The following is a 21,271-nucleotide window of genomic DNA, read 5'->3' as shown; positions in this document are numbered from 1 at the left end:
GAGGGAATTTCTCTTAGGAACTTGGATCTTATGTGTGATGTTAGGCTTTGTAGATTGGATTGACCATGTCTGCCAAGGGCATATCATCGATACTCAATCTATTGCAAACTGTTTCGGCATTACCAAATCCTTCACTTATGTTGGCGAGGATCTTTTCCATTGCGAATACAATGTTTATTGTGGTAAACAGAATCTAAATCACTGGAGGAAACAAAAAACAGTAATTCAGCTCCTGTTAGCGACTATAAACATAGCACATTAAGACCAGATTGAATAAACCTCATATTGCTCGCTGAGTTTTATTTATTGATGATTACCTCCTGCTTGTGTGGATGCTGGCGGGCTCTACAGCTGAATTCACAGCTGCCAAGTGACATGGCTGATGCCTTCCTCCCACTGCCTGGCATCTCTTTATGTGTTTTAAAAATGTCTTTTCAAAAAATAAAAGTGGAGGAAGGGTAAAACGAAAACATGTCTATGAGCCAAGATGTGCGGTGCGTGCACAGCGTGTGCAATGTATTGTTGTAATCAGTTTGTTCTGCTTTAAAAAAAAAAAAAATCCTAGTTTTTCCATCTGATTTTTGAACTGTGCCAAGTTGGAGGTACAGATAAGGTGAAGCCCGCCCCCCCCCCCCCCACAACCTCCCACCCGCCCCCAGCGTTTTAACAGCTCAGATGGTTTAGGAGCTGGAGAGCGAGAGCAAGATAATTTCACCTCAATAGTGACCAACCACCCAAGTGTGGAAGTTTTGACCAACAGGAGTTGGAAGCACTGAGCCTAAGCAGGAAGTTTAAAGTGAATTGTCAACATTTGAAAAAATGTGAAAATCTTCCAGCAATAACATTTCACACCTGTGTCCCCTCCTGTGAGTGAAATGTGCTCAAAACAGATGCCCGTAATAGCAGTTCCATCAGAATTGTAACGTAACTGCCAGTAATTTACAGAGTTTATTTAGAGTTGACTTGACACCAACCAGATGTAACGCTATTCCAAAGGTTCAGTGGAGTAGAAGGCTGGAAGTTACTGTGAGCAATCTTAAGGTTCAAACATTCATTTATGCATTTGCATCAGATTCCTAACTTCACTATTTTAACAGAGGTGTTAATCTGTTTATTTCAAATGAGTTACTGTCTCCAGGGCAGAGAGGAATTTGATATGAACATGTCGAACATCTGTGCAGCATCATCACCAATAATCATTTCGAGGTCGTACTGAGCCAAGCAATGATAAACAATGACATTCCTCTGTCCAGTATTTTAATGGTGGTGATAGCCCAATTATTTTAATATTGGTGACAATCATTTCTACATTTTAGTAACTAATTCTGTTTTGAGATTGTATGAATTTGGACAGAACAATTGAAAGTTGGCCTCACTTAACCACCAATTCTTAATTGATCTCATTTTCTCTCCGACTCTTTTTTTTTAACCTGGTGGTTTGCTGTACTCATGGCCTTGATACTTCACCAAGGTCTCTGAATTATATTTTCAAATGTGCAATATATTCAACAAACTTTGCTGGCTGACATGTTGCTCTTCATCGTATGGAAAAATAAGAAAGGCAAACAGAGATCGTAAACCTTCGCTCGAGGCTTCAGCACAGAATTCTAGGCTGACACTCCAGTGCAGTGCTGAGGGAGTGCTGCACTGTCAGAGATGCCGTCTTTTGGATGAGACGTTAAACCGAGGGCCCGTCTGCTCTCTCTGGTGGACGTTAAAGATCCCACGGCACTAGTTCAAGGAAGAGCAGGGGAGTTATCCCCGGTGTCCTGGGGCCAATATTTATCCCTCAATCAACATAACAAAAACAGACTACTTGGTCATTATCACATTGCTGTTTGTGGGAGCTTGCTGTGCGCAAATTGGCTGCCGCGTTTCCTACATTACAACAGTGACTACAATTCAGAATTACTTCATTGGCTGTAAAGCATTTGAGACGTCCTGAGATCGCTAAAGGCGCTATATAAATGCAAGTCTTTTTTTTCTGTGTTTCAAATCATTTAAACATAAAAACATAAGAAATAGGAGCAGGAGTAGACCATTCGGCCCTTCGAGCCTGCTCCGCCATTCAATAAGATCACGGCTGATCTTCAACTCCAGCTTCCCGCACTATCCCATATCCCTTGATTCCCGTAGTATCCAAAAATCTATCGGTCTCTGTCTTGAATATACTCAACGACTGAGCCTCCACAGCTCTCTGGGGTAGAGAATTCCAAAGATTCACCACCCTCTGAGTGAAGAAATTTCTCCTCATCTCAGTCCAAAATGGCCGCTCTCTTATCCTGAGACTGTGACCCCTGGTTCTAGACTCCCCAGCCAGGGGAAACATCCTCCCTGCATCTACCCTGTCAAGCCCTGTAAGAATTTTGTATGTTTCAATGAGATCAGCTCTCATTCTTCTAAACTCTAGAGAATACAGGCCTAGTCTACTCAATCTCTCCTCATAGGACAATCCCCCATCCCAGGAAACAGTCTGGTGAACCTTTGTTGCACTCCCTCTATGGCAAGTATATCCTTCCTTAAGTAAGGAGACCAAGGCCTAGAAATTCAGTATCGCCACATTTGGGGCGCTACAGCCGGGCATTTGCTAAATTTAGCACCGGGCGCAAATTAGCGCCACCTTCGCCGATATTCAGTTGCATCGCCCCAAGAGGTTGCTGCTGCGCTAAAGCAGGCGATGCACGACTATCATAAGGCGCTAAGCCGGCAGACCGGGGCACTACCACCGAGGGTGGGCGCAGCGCAGGTGCGGCGAGTTTCTGAATGAAGGCAGACACGCTGGCGACGGTCAGCTCTTAAAGGGGGAGGGTCGACTTGTTTGGCTGCCATGCCCTGCACACTGCAGCCCTGAAGCAAATCCTGACCATTGCTGGTTCATCAGTTCTACGCCCTGGACTATGGGGAAGCCCGCTATTCTTCCAAATCCCATTGCACGCTCTTGCTGCTTGTCCAGGGTCATGGGGAAGGAGATGTACTGACGTCTCCTTCTGAAAAGGGCTTTGTTCACCTGGCGGATGCAGCAATGTACCGCGAACTGGGAGATGTTGGCAATGTCCCCAGTAGCGGATTGGAAGGAGCCGGTGGCATAGAAGTTGAGAGCCACCGTCACCTTCACTGCCACTGACAGAGACGTCCTGCTCCTCAGTTGTGGCTGCAGATCTCTGCGAAGCAGGTGGCAGATCTCAGTGACCACCTCCCTTCTGAATCGCAGCCTCCGAACACACTGCTCCTCAGACATGTTCAGATATGAGAACTGCTGGCGGTATACCCTGGGTGGGTAAGGCCTCCTGAGCCGACGCCTGTTGGCCCTTCTCCGTCTGGCCATGACTGGCACTCTCTCACGGCGTCTCTGATCCCTTTGAATGCAATGCAGAAAGCCAACGTTTCCACCCATTGCAGCCCCCATTATATGTGGCGACTCAAGGCTATGGCACTGAAAGTGAATCCAAGTGCAAAGCTCTGGCCTGAAGCCATAAGTACCTGTGCGAGCGCTGAGTCAAAGCAGAAAGCTCTCTGCCTTTGTCTCTCTCCAAATATCCGTCTCTCACACAGAAGGATTGGCACAAAATGGCTGTCACTTATAATGCAGGAGGAGTCCCCTTTAAATAGCACCCCCGCGCCCTGCAGTGACTGGGAACCGTTCCCCTCTACCAGTCGCTGGGGGCGCCAGGCGCAAAGAAGGGTGGCGCCACTGAAGTTCCGGTTCGGGACGCACCAAGGGCGTTGCACCATGAAATGACGTCACGATCTGCACGCGCAGCTGATTGGGCACTGCGGTTTTGTGCCGCCGCTAAATCTTGAGTGAAGTTTGCGAGAGGCGCAGATCGCGCCGGGCGCTAGCCGCTTAGCGCCCCACTTCTCCTCCTCCTAAGGCGCTAGCGGCTGGCGCTAACAACTGAATTTCTAGGCCCAAAACTGTACCCAATACTCCCGGTGTGGTCTCACCAGGGCCCTATACAATTGCAGCAAGACATCTGGATGTATAAGAAGCTATATAGGGGCCATAAATATGAGAGTCACAAACGTATCCAACAGGGAATTCAAGAGAAACCACCCAGAGAGTGGTTAGAATGTGTAACTCGCTGCTACAGAGAGTGGTTGAGGCGAACAGCATAGACGCATTTAAGGGGAAGCTAGATAAGTACATGAGGGAAGAAGGAATAGAGAGATATGCTGATGGGGTTAGATGAAGTAGGGTGGGAAAATCAGAACTTGCTTTTTCTGTAAGTGCAACACCCTTTAACCCAGCCACACCAAGATAGGAAATGGACAGAGGAAAACAAAATATTAAGCAGCAATTGCCTGTTTTCATGCTGCAACATTCTATGTAATTTTAGTTCGCAGCTCCATGATTCACGAGAGACAAAGACCAGTGCAATTTTCATACATAGCTCATTACCTGCTACAGAAAATCAAAACTCCTCGGAATGGAATGAACTGTCAGCACATTTGGTAAGCAGGATGTTGGGGAAGCTCCCTTGCTGGTTTGGTAGATGAATGCATATCATGGGCTGGTGCTAAAGCATAAAGACAGGTGGATTTCAGCTTCAATTCCTGTCGTGTGCTCAGTTGGCTGATCTCACCTGGGGTAGTTACTAGGGTTTTTAATTGGCCCCAGTGCCTTAGGTTGAGATTCGGAAAAGATGATCCCATGCTCCTGCTTCTGATCCCTATTCAGTAACCCTTGCTGAGAAGCGCGTGTCTGTGGATTTAAAATGAGAAGCGGATCGGCGTTGAATTTGACTCCTGCCACAGTCAAATGGCCCACATGTGAAGAATGGCCAGTCAGGCTAAACACCAGAGGACTGTCAGCACCCCCATGGCATATAGCAGAGCAAGAGTCAGTATCTTCAGGAGAAATAGGGAGATAATTGGAATAAGAATTTGGCCTGCAATTTATTTTTTTTCTTCAGGTACTTATCCAGTTCCCTTTTGGATAAGTACCTGAAGAAAAAACAATTTGCAGGGCTACGGGGAAAGCGCAGGGGGAGCGGGACTAGCTGAAGTGCTCTTGCAGAGAGCCGGCACGGGCTCGATGGGCCGAATGGCCTCCTTCTGTTCTGTAACCATTCTCTGATCCTAATATGCCGTGGCGTGGCATCTAACAGCATCTGCCGTTTGTCAGACTTGCCCTTGGATGTTTCGTTTTTTTTTAAAAAATTTGTGTGGCAAGTTGCTGAGAGTGCGAGCTGATAACGGCACAGCGATGGGGAAACCGGGCATCTGGGGCCTGAGTGAATGGGGCAAGCAACAGGGTATCTCCTTCACCAATCAGATTGAAGGACTGTGAATTAGAGTGGGGGAATTCAATGTCAAATCAGGTACAGAAAGAGAAACAAAGAGAGGGAAAGAAAGAGCCATTGTCTGTTTCTTTACCTATTCTATTACTATCTCGTCTCACCTTGAATATCTCTTAATGTCTCTTCTTTCATCCCCTCCCCCATTTCCCAGCCCCCGAACTGCCTTTTGTTTCACTTCCTGCCTTTTCTCTCAGTTCTGACGAAGGGTTTCGACCCGAAACGTTGACTCTATTTCTCTCTCCACGGATGTTGCCTGGCCTGCTGAGTTTTTCCAGCATTTTCTGTTGTTATTATAGAGGGAAAGAAAGATTGTATCAAGAGCGAAAGAAGGGACAGAAAGGAAAAGGAAAAAAAAAAAATTTTTTTACATTTTTAAAATCTCTTAACAATTAAAACCTGAAGGAATGAGACTCCACACTTGCAACAGTTAATTTTCAGTGCCAGAGAGGTTGACCGGCAGCAATTAACAATTAACGGGTTACTTAGACTTAAATGGGCCAGATTTTCTGTGGTGAGTTTGATTCGTATCTTCCGCGCAAATACAGGAATTTCACGCCGTACAATGCATTTCGATGGTGAGGCAGACGGCGAAATGCTGTTTTTATGAAGGTAACGGCAGAGCGGCCCATCCGGGACAGCAGCTTTTGTTTTTTCCGCATTCAACCACGCATCTGCCCCTCGCCTAAAGTTGCTTTGGCAATTGCGCGCCATTAGCCGCACCGTTGAGTTTTTTTTTAACACCATATTGTGGCCCAGTGACTTGAAACCAGTTGTAGTCCACGATTAAAATCATTCATTCCTTTGGGGTTTGAAGTCCACATCCTGCCCGAACAATGTTTAAAGAAGACACATTGGCCTAGAAATTCACTTGGGCGCGGGCAGCTCGCTCGCGCCCAAAAGTTAGCGCTGGGCGGGGAGGCATTAGCGCACGCCGTATATTCGTCTTCTGCGCCCCAATTCGGAAGCGGGCGCTATACCAGGGTGTGCCCGCCTCCGTTTGGGGCGCTGCAACTGAATATCGGCGCGCTAGTTGCCGCAGGGCCACCCGATGCGGTGTGGCAGGCTGCGGTACTGCAGGCCTCCCCCTTCTCTTAAGGGAGAGGTGCCTGCAACGGCCGGAGCCCCGATCGCGAGTGCCGGCAAAAGAGCCCGGCACAACGGAGAAGTGCCGGGCTCCACGGAAACCAGCCGGCAATGCCGCGGGGGGGGGTGGAGGAGGCCGGGGAAGGAGGTGCGGGCAGGCGGCCGCCGAAAAAGCGGCCGGCCGCACCTTCAGCTTTAAAGCGCTCCACTATGGCAGCAGGACGGCCCCGTTTTCTGTTCGCTGTTTGCGCCCGCTTCGGAGGAGGCGGGCGCAAATAAATATGGGGATCGGCGCGGTTTCGGGGCGTTACGGGCCACCGTGCACACCGATGACGTCATCGGTCCCGGCGCAGCGCTAACGGCTACCGCCGCCAATACCACTGCAGTCAATTTCAGCGCTACCACCCTGCCGGCGAAAAAAACCTCTTTAGGCGCTAAGTGGGCGCAAGGCCCACTGAATTTCTAGGCCAATGTCCCAGAATTTACTGGTAACATAACGGCGCATTCAACGCGCACGCCGCTATTTGTGTGTAAATAACCCAGCAACTTGTGGCGGGGAAGAGATGCGCCATGAGTTGCGAATCCGCCATTAGCCTCGCGAAAACAACAGCTCGCCCTCAACCCCACCACCCCCCCATGAGAGTCAAGAAATTGCTGCATTTGCGCTGTTTCCACGAATGTAACTTTCCGCAGAAAGCTAAGGCTGGTATTTAACAGTGTAAGGAACCTTTTAACCGCAGGATTTCTGTTCCTGCAGTGCCAGTCAGTGTCTCCTACTCAGAAAGGGAACAAGTGAAACTGTGGGGGTCTCATTGCTTCAGGTAGTAAATTGTTCTTAGAGATTTTTTAATTTAAAATTTAAAATGTTTTAACTTCTTTTTCCTTTCTACCTCTTGCTTCTCACTCTCTTAATCGAATCCTCCTTTCCCTCCTTATTTCTCTTTCTGTACCGGTTTGACTCTAATTCACCCTATATCCTTCCCCGTCGTTCCTCTGTTTATTTCTCAAACCTTAAATCTCATTGGTTAAGGAGATAAATAGACTGTTGGTCCCATCATTCACCAAGGTTCCAGATGCCACGTTGCCCTCGCTGGTATCAACTTGCACGTCCAGCAATTTGGAGCGCAAAAAATTGTTTGGAATGAAGGGTGCAGGATAAAATCTAACAAACTGGGCACGCTGTGAGATGCCCTACTCCAGCAAACTCTGGGCCATCGAGCTTTATCGTCTTGCTCTCTCCTTAACAGTGCCATGTTGGATTCAGGGCAACAATTTGATAGGTTTCCCTATCCCTGCTTTGGGTTTAGCACAAAAGCGTCGACTTTTCTTTATTGAGCACGTTATTATTCATGAAATTGTTGGAAAAAAGATTATTCTCTGATATAATCAGTGGAAATATGGCCCTAAAGCTAGAGATGTGGGTCCATGCTGTGAAGAAAAAAATCAATGGTCAAAGGGCCTCCTTCATCCAAATCAATCTTGTGATTGTTTGCCTTGGATTCCCGGCTAACATGTGAGCTTAAAACAATGAAACAGTGTATCAGCCCCCCCCATAGAAACCAAACCTACCAGAGTCAAGAGCCCGGTGAAAGAATGCACTCGGGGCTAATGTGAATTTGGGAAAAAAAGACTGATTTACAGAGAATTCCCAAATGCTCAGGGTTATCTGGGGGAGTGCGGAAAACTAGTTTAGCATTAGGGATGGTAGAACATTGGCTTGAAGTGCACCACACCATAGCGCTCTTACCAAGAACATGGGCAGGTTAACGCTTCTGTGAAAGGCAAGGGTCATTTGTTGGGGGCATTGTGTTTGTGGGAGAGGTGTACGTTCACTTATTAATGGAGTGATTTATTGGTGTTTTCAGGAGGGATTTTCTCTGCTGCTGTTAGAAGCAATGTTATGTATGTATTATTGCAGTAAATTGATAACGTGTTACTCACAATAAAAGTTGTTGGGAAAAAAAAATCCCGCTGATGTTAGCTGGATTTAGAGAAAATAGGAGTATATTTTTCTTGATTTACTGATGGGAAAGACTCAACAGGGGTGTAAGGTGGGCTCTGCTTTCTAGTCACGCTGCCTTTTGCTGTCATTAGGGAACAGAAAAAAAACATACCCCCATCAACCTGTTAAATATGTAATAAATCGGGTTTAGGCTACTTGATGTGTTTTATAAGTTGCTGTGTTGATTCTGCTGTTACTGTACAGAGCAATAGGTTTGATTCCTGGGATCTGACAGCTGGAGTGTTATGTGACAATGTTGGTTCCAAGTGTCAGTCACCATCAGTGAATGTGACCTGCATGTGAATAATTACCAGTTAGCATTTAGTAACTGTGGTTTGGAGACAGGAACTTTATTAAACAACGTTTGGCTTGTATAAAAAGTATTGATTGCTTTGAAGTCAGTCAGTGTCTGTGAACTGAATAGGGCTGTTATCATGACTAGCGCGCCAACTGATATGAATGCTGGCGTGGTCATTTCCAGCACAGATTTTCCATACTCCCAACTTCCAAGTTCCCCTCCAAGTCACACACCATCCCGACTTGGAAATATATGACCGTTCCTTCATCGTCGCTGGGTCAAAATCCTGGAACTCCCTCCCCAACAGCACTGTGGGAGCAGCTTCACCACACGGACTGCAGTGGTTCAAGAAGGCAGCTCACCAGCACCTTCCCAAGGAGCCATTAGGGATGGGCAATAAATGCTGGCTTTGCCAGCGACACCCACATCCCATGAACGCATAAAAAAAACTCCAGAAAAATCAAAGCATCCTGCAGGAACCATGCCAACCCATGTTTGACACTGCCATATTAAAATGTCATTGATGGGCATGGACAAGACTGATATGGTGGATTTACCCTGCACATACAGTCTGCACTGAAGTCCATAAGTGGAATCAGTCTTGCACAAGCAGTATTGTTTTAAGCTCTTTCCAAATAAAATATGCTATCAGATCTCCTGCGACAATGCTCATGGTGAATAGGAGGACACGCTGTTCTACAACAGTAGCAGCACAGTGTAACAGGCAAAGTGTGACGGGAGGTACATGTCACCCACATAAATAGAGTGCACCACCTGCAAGACTTTAAATATACCATTAGCAGGATTCCTTTGGTAATGCTCCCGGTGATCTGGAGAATAGAGTGCTCCTGAAATTCCATAGGGGTACTGCCATGGCTCTGGTGGAAGGTGAGCAGATACCCCAGAGTTGCAGCGTAAACAGCTGAAAGCCATTTGCACCGTTTCTCTGCCCGTCCGCCATTCTTCTGCTGAAGATACAGTGGGAGATCAGGAGAACCAGCGCAGAACTTCCAGGACCAATGTTTTCGAATAATAAGGGTTTTACACCACGTAAGGCACAACACCAGGGCGCAATGTTCCCCCTAATTTCTTTTGGGTGCGCGGCCCCTCAAAGTTTCGCGCATGCATGAATTTTACCATTAGGAAAACCGGTCCCAGGCTACGCGGGACCAGCAAAGAGTTGCGTGGCCGTGAAACTTAGAGGGAACATTGTCAGGGCGGCTGGTTTATGATAACTGAATAAGCCAAATTCAATTTTATTACGTGGTATTCTTGTTTTGCCGGTGCTTTGTGATCAAATTCCCTGACTCTGTCCATTATTCTGTAAATGAGTGGCCTTTATAGTTTCAATATTCATTTAGCTACATATTTCATTTTTATCCCTTCCTGTTTATGAAGCTGTGGATGCACAGCAACATGCGCGGCAGGGTGTACTAGTTGAATTTGGGTTCTAGAGAGGAAGCGGTCCTGGGGTTTGCTAACACGGCGAGATGTTCCTGGGCTGTGGTAACACTGGAGAATGTCATGAGAACACAGGAACAGGAGGAGGCCATTGAGCCCCTCGAGCCTGTTCCACCATTCAATGAGATCACGGCCGATCTGCGACCTAACTCCATATACCCGCCTTTGACCCATATCCCTTAATACCTGACCTTTGGTTAACAAAAATCTATCAATCTCCGATTTTAAATCTAACAATTGATCTAGCATCAATTGCCGTTTGAGAGAGTCCCAAACTTCTACCACCCTTTGTGTGTGGAAGTGTTTCCTAATTCTATTCCTGAAAGTTCTGGCTCTAATTTTTAGACTCTGTCCCCTAGTCCTAGACTCCCCAACCAGCGGAAATCATTTCTCTCTATCTACCCTTTCTGTTTCCCTTAAGGGAGGCACGGTGGCATAGTGGTTAGCACTGTTGCCTCACAGCGCCAGGGACCCGGGTTCAAATCTGGCCTCGGGCGACTGTCTGTGTGGAGTTTGCACATTCTCCCTGTGTTTGTGTGGGTTTCCTCCGGGTGCTCTGGTTTCCTCCCACAGTCCAAAGATGTGCGGGTTAGGTTGATTTGGCTATGATAAATTGACCTAGTGTTAGGGGATTAAATACGCGGGGTTATGGGGATAGGGTGGGATATGTGTCGGTGCAGGCTCGATGGGCCGAAATGGCCTCTATCTGCACTGTAGATTCTGTGATTCTGTGAATATCTTGAAAACTTCGATCAGATCACCCCTTATCCTTCTAAATTCCAGGGAATACAACCCTAGTTTGTGTAATCTCTCCTCGTAATTTAACCCTTGGAGTCTGGGTATCATTCTGGTAAACCTACGCTGCACTCCCTCCAAGGCCAATATCTCCTTCCTAAGGTGTGGTGCCCAGAACTGCTCCCAGTGCTCCAGGTGTGGTCTAACCAGGGTTTTGTACAGCTGCAGCATAACTTCTACCCCATATGCACAGAGTAATTTCAAGGTCACATGAGTGAGTGAATGAGATTGGGTCTAGGTGTAATGAACAGCAGACTGCGAAGTGAATCTACAGGTATTTGTAACTCATCTTGAATTGAGGCATGGGATAGAATATTATTTTTTCTTTCCCTGCTGTCAAGAAAATGAAAAATGCTTGTGAAATGCTGGCAGGTTTGTTTCCTGATGATCTCCATTGCCAACCTCGTACTCGGCATGTGCAACTCCACTGGTACACTTAGCGGAGAGGAAAGCAACTGCCTTGTCCTGCTAGGCAGCTTGCAGTGCCTGATATTTTGCAGATCGACATCAGTCAAAAAAAAAACAAACAATCAAAATATTAAACAGCATTTTTTCATGAGTTTAGCAGAGAACGGTTAGCTTTAAAAATGCTGCAGATAAGGCAATGTTGCAACAGCGTTCGAACATTTCAACCCGATCAAAGCCTGAACCGAAAAAAAAATCAAAATAAACTAAACATTAAAAAAAATTGTTTATGGGATGTGGGCGTCGCTGGCAAGGTCAACATTTATTGCCCATTTCTAATTGCCCTTGAGAAGGCGGTGGTGAGCCGTCTTCTTGAACCGCTGCAGTGCGTGTGGTGAAGGTACTCCCACAGTGCTGGCTTTGTCGTAGCGGTTTGGTACAACTGAGTGGCTCGCTCGGCCATTTCAGAGGGCAGTTCAGAGTCAACCACATTGCTGCGGGTCTGGAGTCACATATAGGCCAGACCGGGTAAGGGCGGTAGATTTCCTTCCCCAAAGGACATGAGTGAACCAGACGGGTTTTTACGACACTCCGTTAGTTTCACGGTCACCATTACTGATACTAGCTTTTTTTTTTAAATTCCAGATTTATTTAATTAACCAAATTTAAATTCCACAGCTGGGATAATGAACTCGTGTGTCAGGGATCATTAGTCCAGGCTTCTGGGTTACTAGTCCAGTGACATAACCACTGTGCTTACCGTACCCCTAATGGTTTATACAACCTTCACACTTCCGGAAACAAAAGTACAACCCTGCGCATGCTGGAAAGCTGAAGGAGAAACAGAAATTAATGCTGGAAAACGCTCAGCGGGTCAGGCAGCACCTGCGGAGGGAGAAACAGGGTCAACGTTTCAGGTCGACGACCTTTCGCCAGAACTGTTGTGCGCGAGTTGGCTGCCGCGTTACCCTACATCACAACAGTGACCACACTTCCAAAGTATTTCAGTGCCTGTCGAGCGCTTTGGGACGGCCTGAGGTTGTGAATGGCGCTATATAAATGCATGCTCCTTCTTCCTCTTGCCTGAAGAAAGTGACTGAAGCTGAAGTGCCCTGTCCAGGTGGCCCTTCATCATATGTGAGCCGAGGCGGTGGCTGAGGTGGGCAAGCAAACTATTTGAACATGGGGTGCATCACAGCTGGATCCTGTTTTCACCTGCACGTTCCCAGCAGTACCGCACACAAAAAACAAAATTCACAAACAAACAGCTGGTGGGCAAATTTCCAAGACGGGTTTATCTCGATGGCCTGCCGTATCTTTTGTTTTCCGGGCTTCCTGCGGCTCTTCCGCCAAAGTTACAGCGGATGTATGGGAGAAGCTCCGCCTGGAAATTTGCCCTCTGCCTGTCGAGTGGAAAGCACGCACGCCTTCAAGGAGCTGCGGTACTCGAGAGGTTAAACGGTTGTGTTTTAATTCAAGATACGGGTCGTAAAGCTTGCACTTTTCCACCCACCAGAGTGTGACCACAGAGTCAGGTTTTCGAATTGGGCACTTCCAGCCTGATAGAGGAACTCAATTGGTTTTCAGTGGCGGGGTGCCTGGAAGAATTCCATTCGGGTTACACTTACTGTTTCAAAAAGAGAAACTCGGCAAAAAGATGCTGCTTTTATCAGAGCCCACTGCACATTCCTTTCTGGGGGTGTCCAGAAGGGTTAGAGCCTGGAGGCCTGAAGAATGGATTCTTGTTTTCTGAATCCCTTCCTTTGCAAGCAATAAAATAGCAGATAGACAGAGAAGCAGCAGCCTTGTGTTTACAGTCTTTAAAACAAAAAGTTCGAGCCGCTTTCCAACGTGTGCAACAATGAGATGCGTCGCAGCATTCATTACTGCGCTGCTGTCTCCAGCCCAATGAATCAAGCCCATTGGAATTTTTTGAGGGAGTAACTGGTAGAATAGATGGGGGAGAGCCAGTAGATGTGGTGTACCTGGACTTCCAAAAGGCCTTCGATAAGGTCCCACATAAAAGATTAGCATGGAAAATTGAGGCTCATGGGATAAAGGGGAAAGTTTTGGCGTGGATAGGGAACTGGCTGTCAGATAGAAAACAGAGAGTTGGAATAAACGGCTCATTTTCTGAATGGCAGGCAGTAACAAGTGGGGTACCACAGGGATCTGTCCTGGGCCCCCAGCTGTTCACAATTTACATTAATGACCTGGATCAGGGAGTCGGATGCAGCATTTCCAAATTTGCAGACGACACTAAACTAGGAGGGGGGGTGGGCTCAGAGGAAGAGACCAGGAAGCTCCAGAGCGATTTGGACAGACTGGGCGATTGGGCGGATAAATGGCAGATGCACTATAATGTGGACAAGTGCGAAGTTATCCACCTTGGGTGCAGGAACGGGAGGGCAAATTATTATTTAAATGGCAATAGATTGGGAGAGGGGGAAGTACAGAGAGACCTGGGTGTTCTTGTACACCAGTCACTGAAGGCGAGCATGCAGGTGCAACAGGCGGTCAAGAAGGCAAACGGTATGCTGGCCTTCATAGCAAAAGGGTTAGAATACAGGAACAGGGATACCTTGCTGCAGCTGTACAGGGCACTGGTGAGACCACACCTCGAGTACTGTGTACAGTTTTGGTCGCCTCATCTGAGGAAGGATGTTCTTGCCATGGAGGGGGTGCAGCGGCGATTCACCAGGCTGATACCAGGAATGGCGGGAATGACCTATGAGGAGAGACTATGTAGTTTAGGGATGTACACACTGGAGTTTAGAAGATTGAGAGGGGACCTCATAGAAGTGTATAAAATTCTGACAGGTCTAGACAGACTGGATGCAGAAGGAATGTTTCCCTTGGCGGGTGAGAACAGAACTAGAGGACATAATTTAAGGATAAGGGCTAAACCATTTAGGACAGAGATGAGGGGGAATTTCTTCACTCAGAGAGTGGTGAACCTGTGGAACTCATTGCCACAGAGGGCAGTGTACGCCAGCTCATTAAATATATTTAAGAGGGAATTAGATATATTTCTACGGGCAAAAGGGGTTAAGGGTTACGGAGAGAAGGCGGGGACGGGATACTGAATTAAAGGATCAGCCATGATCTCATCGAATGGCGGAGCAGGCACGAAGGGCCGAATGGCCTACTCCTGCTCCTATCTTCTATGTATCTATGTATCTATGTATTATGTAAACCACCACCTTCACGTCACAAAACTGAAGATGAAGTTGTAAAACCTTGCTGGAGATCTGCGGAATAAATTGGATCTGCCACTGCACCAGGCAGACTTTGTCGCCCAGTCTGAACGAGGAATTCTCAAGAAATTCCTGTTCATAGAAACATAGGAAAAAAGGAGTAGGCCATTCGGCCCTTCAAGCCTGCTCCGCCATTCAGTATGATCATGGCTGATCCTCTATTCCCGTTCTCTCCCCTTACCCCGTGACATGAATCAGTCATTCATGAAAGAAAGACTTATGAAATAATACTGAGCAGCCTATGGGTGGCGCTGTCCAGGGAGAGAATAAATACTCGGGCACGGGCCCAGCTTGCGCAGGACATTCTTAACAGGAACTAGTGAAGGACACAACTTGACCTCCATGTTGTAAAACAGTTGATTAAAGCTTTGTGTAATGCTTAGACCAAGTGCCTCGTAGTTTTCTTACGTCACCCCCTTGATACCTTTTGTGTCTAGAAATCTATCTATTTCATTCCAGGCAATGTTTCCACCTCGGCTAAGTCTATTAAAAGTACCAGTATTTTTTCTAAACTATTTACAAAGAATATGGTGAAGCTAAGATTAGATGGCGGTGTAAGGGAAACACAGAGTTCAACGCTGACGTTTTACTTGCAAAGATTTTCCTAACCTATTTCCACATGCAGTACTTGAGGCCAACTAGTTAGCTTCGGATTTCCAACATCTGCAGTATTTTGCTATCGTAGTTAGCTCCCAGTTCCTGACATGTATCTCGTTCCGTAGTGAAGGAGATACAGTGCCTCAGTAGGTCAGCAGTGACCCATCATTGCTATGACAATGCAGCCTTAAGCTTGTAAGGCACCAGGAGCCCACGGTTTTAAACTCAAACAAAATTGTATTTGCTTTTCCTTCAGGTAAAGGTTCACTATGTGCTTTGGGTGTTGATTCGAGTGTGGCAGAAGTGATACAAAGACCACAGCTGAATTGGCCTGTTGCTGTTCTGCCGAATGCATAAGTGACACAGGCCCTCGTGGGGCCAGGCGTTCTATCTGGGGAAAATAAGATTCAGCCTGTGGGGAGCCGAGGTCACATAGGTGTCACTCAGGCAATTTTCTCTTGTACGCTAACTTATTATAACGGCAGTGATACTTGAGTTCACAGAGTCATTTGTTTATATATAGAAGTGTGGGCCATTGCCTGAGACAGTACACAAGGGAAGATTATAGTTCTATAATGCAAGGAGTGGAGGGGGAAGTAAAGAGTTTGATCAAAGTTGACGTAAGTGCCTCCAACTACCCTTACGATTTCTATAACATTTAGAAATACAACAACAACAACTTGTATTTATTAGCGCCTTAAATGTTCCAAGGCACTTCACAGGAGCGATATCAAAGAAGGAGATATTAGGGCAGATGACCAAAAGCATGGTCAAAGAGGTAGGTTTTAAGGAGTGCCTTAAAGGAGGAAGGAGAGGTAGAGAGGCGGAGAGGTTTAGGGAGGGAATTCCAGAGCTTGGGGCTCGGGCAGCTGAAGGCGCGGCCGCCAAAAGTGGAGCGATGGAAATCGGAGATGTGCAAGAGGCCAGAATTGGAGGAGTGCAGAGATCTCGAAGGGACGTAGGGCTGGAGGCGGTAACAGAGATAATACAGATTTCAAAATTCTAAAGGGCTTTGTTAGGATGAATATGGAAAGATTATTTCCTTCTAGGTGGAAGAGGTCGCGGGTTTGGGAGGTGCTGCCGATGAAGACTTGGCGAGTTGCTGCAGTGGCATCTTGTAGATGGTACACACTGCAGCCACGGTGCGCCGGTGGTGGAGGGAGTGAATGTTTAAGGTGGTAGATGGGGTGCCAATCAAACGGGCTGCTTTGTCCTGGATGGTGTCGAGCTTGTTGAGTGTTGTTGGAGCTGCACTCATCCAGGCAAGTGGAAAGTGTGTAATAATATATAAGGTACTTTGGCTTATTGTAATGGGCATCAAATATGGCCGCGAGAGAGTTGGGTTGAGCTGACTAAATGGGTGAGGAGGCCGTGAGTAATGACAAGGAGAGAGGAGCAGGTGTCTGATGTCAGAGGTCAAAAGAAGTTCTAAAAGAGAATAAATAGGGGCGGAGTTTCCACTTTGACGCAATTGCCGATTCCAGAGCAAATTGCGCCCATTTTCAAAAGTGTTTCCCCCCCCCCCGAGTTTCTGCTTAAATCTATTTCCATATCATCGAATGCAAAACCTGCCATGAACCAACGCAATCGGGCAGTGTTTTAAAACGTTTAAAAAAAAAAATTTTGCTTTAAAACATTTTCTTGAACTGTTATGCGCTGTTGTTCTAATGGATGTGCTACACGGAGATAAAGAAGGCAGAGAGAAAAGTTTTTGCTTTCTCTCTTCCTTCTATCCCACGTTAAAACAATAACTTAAAACTCAATATATTGTTGATCATTGTCAATGCTGAGCATTGCTCTAAATGACTCATTATATACACCTCCGACCTTTCTTGCAGTTTGCACTTTCATCAGTGATATATCTAACTCTCTGGCACTCTTGTTTGAGGCTCATTCATCCCCGCCACCTCCACCCCCATATGATTTCAGAAACATAATAGATTCTCAGATTGAAGCAGTCGTTTTGGATGAGTGGCATTTTTTTAAAATTCATTCACAGGATTTATTGCCCCTTTCTAATTACCCTTGAGAAGGTGGCAGTGAGCCGCCGCCTTGAACCGCTGCCGTCCGTATGTGGGTGAATTTATCGTAAAGGACATTAGTGAACCAGAAGGGTTTTGTACTACAATCCAGTAGGTAGTTACATGATCACTATTATGTATACTAGGTTTTTTTATTCCAGATTTTTTAAATTCATTAAATTTAAATTGTTCAGGGGATTCAAACTCATGGATTGCTAGTCTAGTAACATAACCACTATGCTACTGTTTCCATTACAATAATCTCTCCCCGTCAGGGAATTGAATCCTGGTCTCACCGCATGACAGGTGGGGATACTAACCACTATACTAAGTCAGCTTAATGGCAAGCCCTTAGTGCTGGCCTTCAACTCCTTGCTGTTTTCTGAGGCTTCTCTTTATTGAAATGCCTATGAGTAAATTGGCTCCATCTCTGTTAAAAGTCATTCATACAGGGCATTTCCATGCAACCCCGCAATACCAATAGTTAAAAAAAAACACAGCCCACCTGAAATTCCCTAAACCTCGCTGCCTCTCTACCCCTCACTCCTCCTTTAAGACGCTCCTTAAGACAGAATCCTGAGTTAATGATGTGTGTGAGGGGTTTTGGTGGTAACAATTCAGCGTCCATTTAATACACGGATAGCTCAGGCAGTCTCACCAATGGGCAGTGCCAGGCTATGGCACCATCACTAATCCACCTTATGTCTGTTATTTATTTAGTTACCTATTTAATGAACAGCAAAATTAACTAACGCTGATTTTATATATATATATATATATATATATATAGCATTGTATTACATAATGAATGTTAATCATTCCACTGTGCAGACTTGATATCTTTCTGCAGGGAAGATAAAAATAACCTCTCCACCTCTCTTTCCTCCTTTTAAGAAGCTCCTTACAACCTGCCTCTTTGCCCAAGCTTTTGGTCACGAGTCCTAATATCTCCTTATGTGGCTCGGTGTCAAATTTTCTTTGATATCGCATCCTGTGCAGCGCCTTGGGACGTTTTACTACGTTGAAGGCGCTGTATAAATACAAGCTGTTGTTGTTGTTGTGGTGGATGTGGTCTACAGGCAGGTCTCTGTTAGCCTACAACAGAAAAGGTGGCTATTTTTGTACCATCAAATAACACCTTGCAGGTCTGTTGTGTGCAGGAATCGGAACGTGTTTCCTTTGAACTTAGCTGATTTTGAGGAGAATTTTACTTTGTGTGTTGAAGCGTCTTGGGACGTTCTACCACATTCAAGGCGCTATGTAAATGCAAAGTGCTGATGCAATGCTACAGATAGCACTTTAATGAAACTGTCAGAATAAGAGTAACATATAATCTGAAATATCTGAATATGAAATTGTGCTTTTAGGAAATATTTTCTGCCTGAAGCAGTTGCCTGTTGTGGAAAGGATTCGCACCAATTTACACTTGGGGGGGTGGGTGAGGTAAAAACCTACAATAGTTTGTCTGAAAGTTGGAAGCGGGGGGGGGTGAAAAAAGCAAAGAAGAGCATTAACTTCTATGTTCTTTGCTCTTCTCTCCAGTCTCAGCGGCGCGTTACATTTCACCTGCCTGACGGCTCCCAGGAAAGCTGCAGTGATAGTGGTTTAGGAGACCACGAGCCGGTAAATGGTGGCACGCTGATCTCACACCCTCTCCCTCTGGTTCAGCCACAGGACGAGTTCTACGAGCAGGCTTCCCCAGACAAGAGGACGGAGGCTGATGGCAACTCTGACCCAAACTCTAGTAAGTGACCACCTTTTCCTTTTCCCAGATGTTGCTGTTGTAAAATCGAAACTTTTGCTCCACCCTAAATTGGTTTTCAGTCCTTGCACAACCCCCCCGCCCAGGGTCACAAGTTCAACACTTCGTTTTAAATTCCCATCTCCTTCCTCCTCCTGTTTTTATTCAAAAGCAATGGGTGGAGCCACCGCACGTTGTCGCTGCAACGCCGTCTCATTGAACCTCTGCTTCAGCACAGCACAAAGGCAGGGGTACTTGCTGCTTTACTGCCGAATCTTAAAGGGTGTGAAATGCTTCTTTTAACAAAAGGAAACTGGAGAATGTCTGCTTTTCTCCAGAGTTAATGACCCGTGCAATCTCGTTTTCAGAAATCCTGATTCAGAGCTGTGCGTTCCTGGGATTTGGTTAAACGGGTCGTTAGTTTGGGAGAAAAGCAGACATACTTTGACTCTTTGTTGAAGGAGGAATTTCACTTCAGTATCCCTCACTATTCACATCACTAAACACTGGCTACAGGCTTAAGTGTGGTGTGTATTCTTCCTTCCTTATGAACTTTGCCACATTATACTGATGAGAGAGCACGAATAAATGTTTGTTGCTGTTTCTATATTTTGGAGAGGGGCAGTGGCTTTTGGATACCACTTTCCATTTATTGGTGATAATTGTTTATGCCAACATCATTGACGGTGGGGTTGGTCCCCTTGCACTGTAATGATTTTTTTATTGTGAATTGGCTTTTGTAATCGAGTCTGTAGCATCGGCTTATGAATATTTATCTGGGCTGAACATGCATGAGATGTTTACTAATACATTTTTGGTGCCACTTTCAATTTATTCATGATTAGTAGATAAGTTATTGAAATTGAATGATCCAATTGGCTGCCTGTCGAGTGCTAATGCCACCACGTCTGCCCTATCTGAACGTCAATCAAATATCAAAGCTGTACAACGTGGTATTTTAAAGGAACCATGCAAGTTAAATGGATCTACCAATTCTTGTGTTTGTGGGGTTACAAGGTGGAATAGGAGAGTTTGCAATTTAATTGGCTTTCTGTCTTGTACTGCTTGGTAGAATCATCACTTCAAGCTCCCCTGATGGCTCATGGTATAGTTACCGTCTCTTAAGTCACGCAGGCCAGGGAGGTCTCGGGTTTGACCCCTGATCTTGTGCTAAGTTTGCAGATCTCAGTCAGGGCAGCAGGCGGGAGGCTACCATTGGTTGCGTTAGGGAAGGGAACATCAGTGAGGTTTCCTGTTCCTTATCACAGTACACCAACCCCTGTTGGAGGTGCGGGTCTGTGACTACTGGGCGAGACAGCGGACAACCCAGCAATGATACCCTCTAGTGAGCAATAAACTTTTGATACTGTTAAAGCTCACACATGAATTGGACGAGGTACTGAAGGCCAAATACTGCCCATGGAATCATATCATAAGATAATTTTTAAAAAATTCATTCATGGGATGTGAGCCAGCATTTATTGCCCATTCCTAATTGCCCTCGAGAAGGTGGTGGTGAGTCGCCTTCTTTAGTACAACTGTGTGGTTTGCTAGGCCGTTTTAGAGGACAGTTAAGAGTCAACCACATTGCTGTGGGTCTGGAGTCACATATAGGCCAGACTGGGTAAGGACGACAGATTTCCTTCCCTAAAGCACATTAGTGAACCAGATGGGTTTGTACGACAATCCGGTAGTTTCATGGTCGCCATTACTGATACTAGCTTTTTAATTCCAGATTTATTTAATTGAGATTTGGAACTCGCGTCTCCGGATCATTAGTCTAGGCCTCCAGACTACTAGTCCAGTAACATTACCACTATGCTACCGTACCGTACATCTTCAAGAGAGCAGAGAAAGAGCCTAAACTGGAGTGAAAATAAAGGAATCCCTAAATCTCCATTGTGGTATTTAGAAGTTGGAGAGGTATCTGCGCTCAGGTCAGAGTGGTGACCCAGCAACTATATTGATATGCTCCAAGTTGCCAGAGCTGCCAGTTTAATGATAGTGAGGACAAGAGTACCACACACTAATCCTAGCTATTACTAAGAAAACCAAATTAAGTTGAGGAGAGGGGTGAAAGAGGAGCAGCACTCTGAAACTGGCGAGGGGTGAGAGAAGTTCCTATTGAAGGGCAAACACCAATGTTTAGTAACTTTTATGACTGAACTAATTTCATTCTTTGCAGAATGACCTTTGGTTTCTAGAAAACCAAAACAGCTTTATGACATATTCCTCAGTCAAAGACATTTCATTCGAATATTTGATCCTATAATAGCTACAGACATGTTAACACCAATAAAACATATTTATT

General features: G+C 45.9%; 1 protein-coding gene across 4 annotated transcripts in view; it reads left to right on the top strand.

Annotated features, from left to right (window-relative positions):
* The window catches only part of pcdh9 (protocadherin 9), a 907,022-nt gene that overhangs the window by 543,307 nt on the left and 342,444 nt on the right, over positions 1-21,271 (top strand). For all 4 annotated transcript variants that reach the window (XM_085998464.1, XM_085998463.1, XM_085998462.1 and 1 more), the window contains exon 3: positions 18,762-18,963. In XM_085998464.1, coding sequence (XP_085854590.1) covers positions 18,762-18,963 — 202 coding nt within the window. The remainder of the gene's footprint in view (positions 1-18,761; positions 18,964-21,271) is intronic.

The sequence above is a fragment of the Somniosus microcephalus genome, chromosome 10 (assembly GCF_052327205.1).
Source record: "Somniosus microcephalus isolate GS21.2 chromosome 10, FLI_Smic_1.0, whole genome shotgun sequence".
NCBI classification, from domain to species: Eukaryota; Metazoa; Chordata; class Chondrichthyes; order Squaliformes; family Somniosidae; genus Somniosus; species Somniosus microcephalus.
Note: the sequence above shows the minus strand (reverse complement) of the source record. Positions and strands in the feature narration are given on the sequence as shown.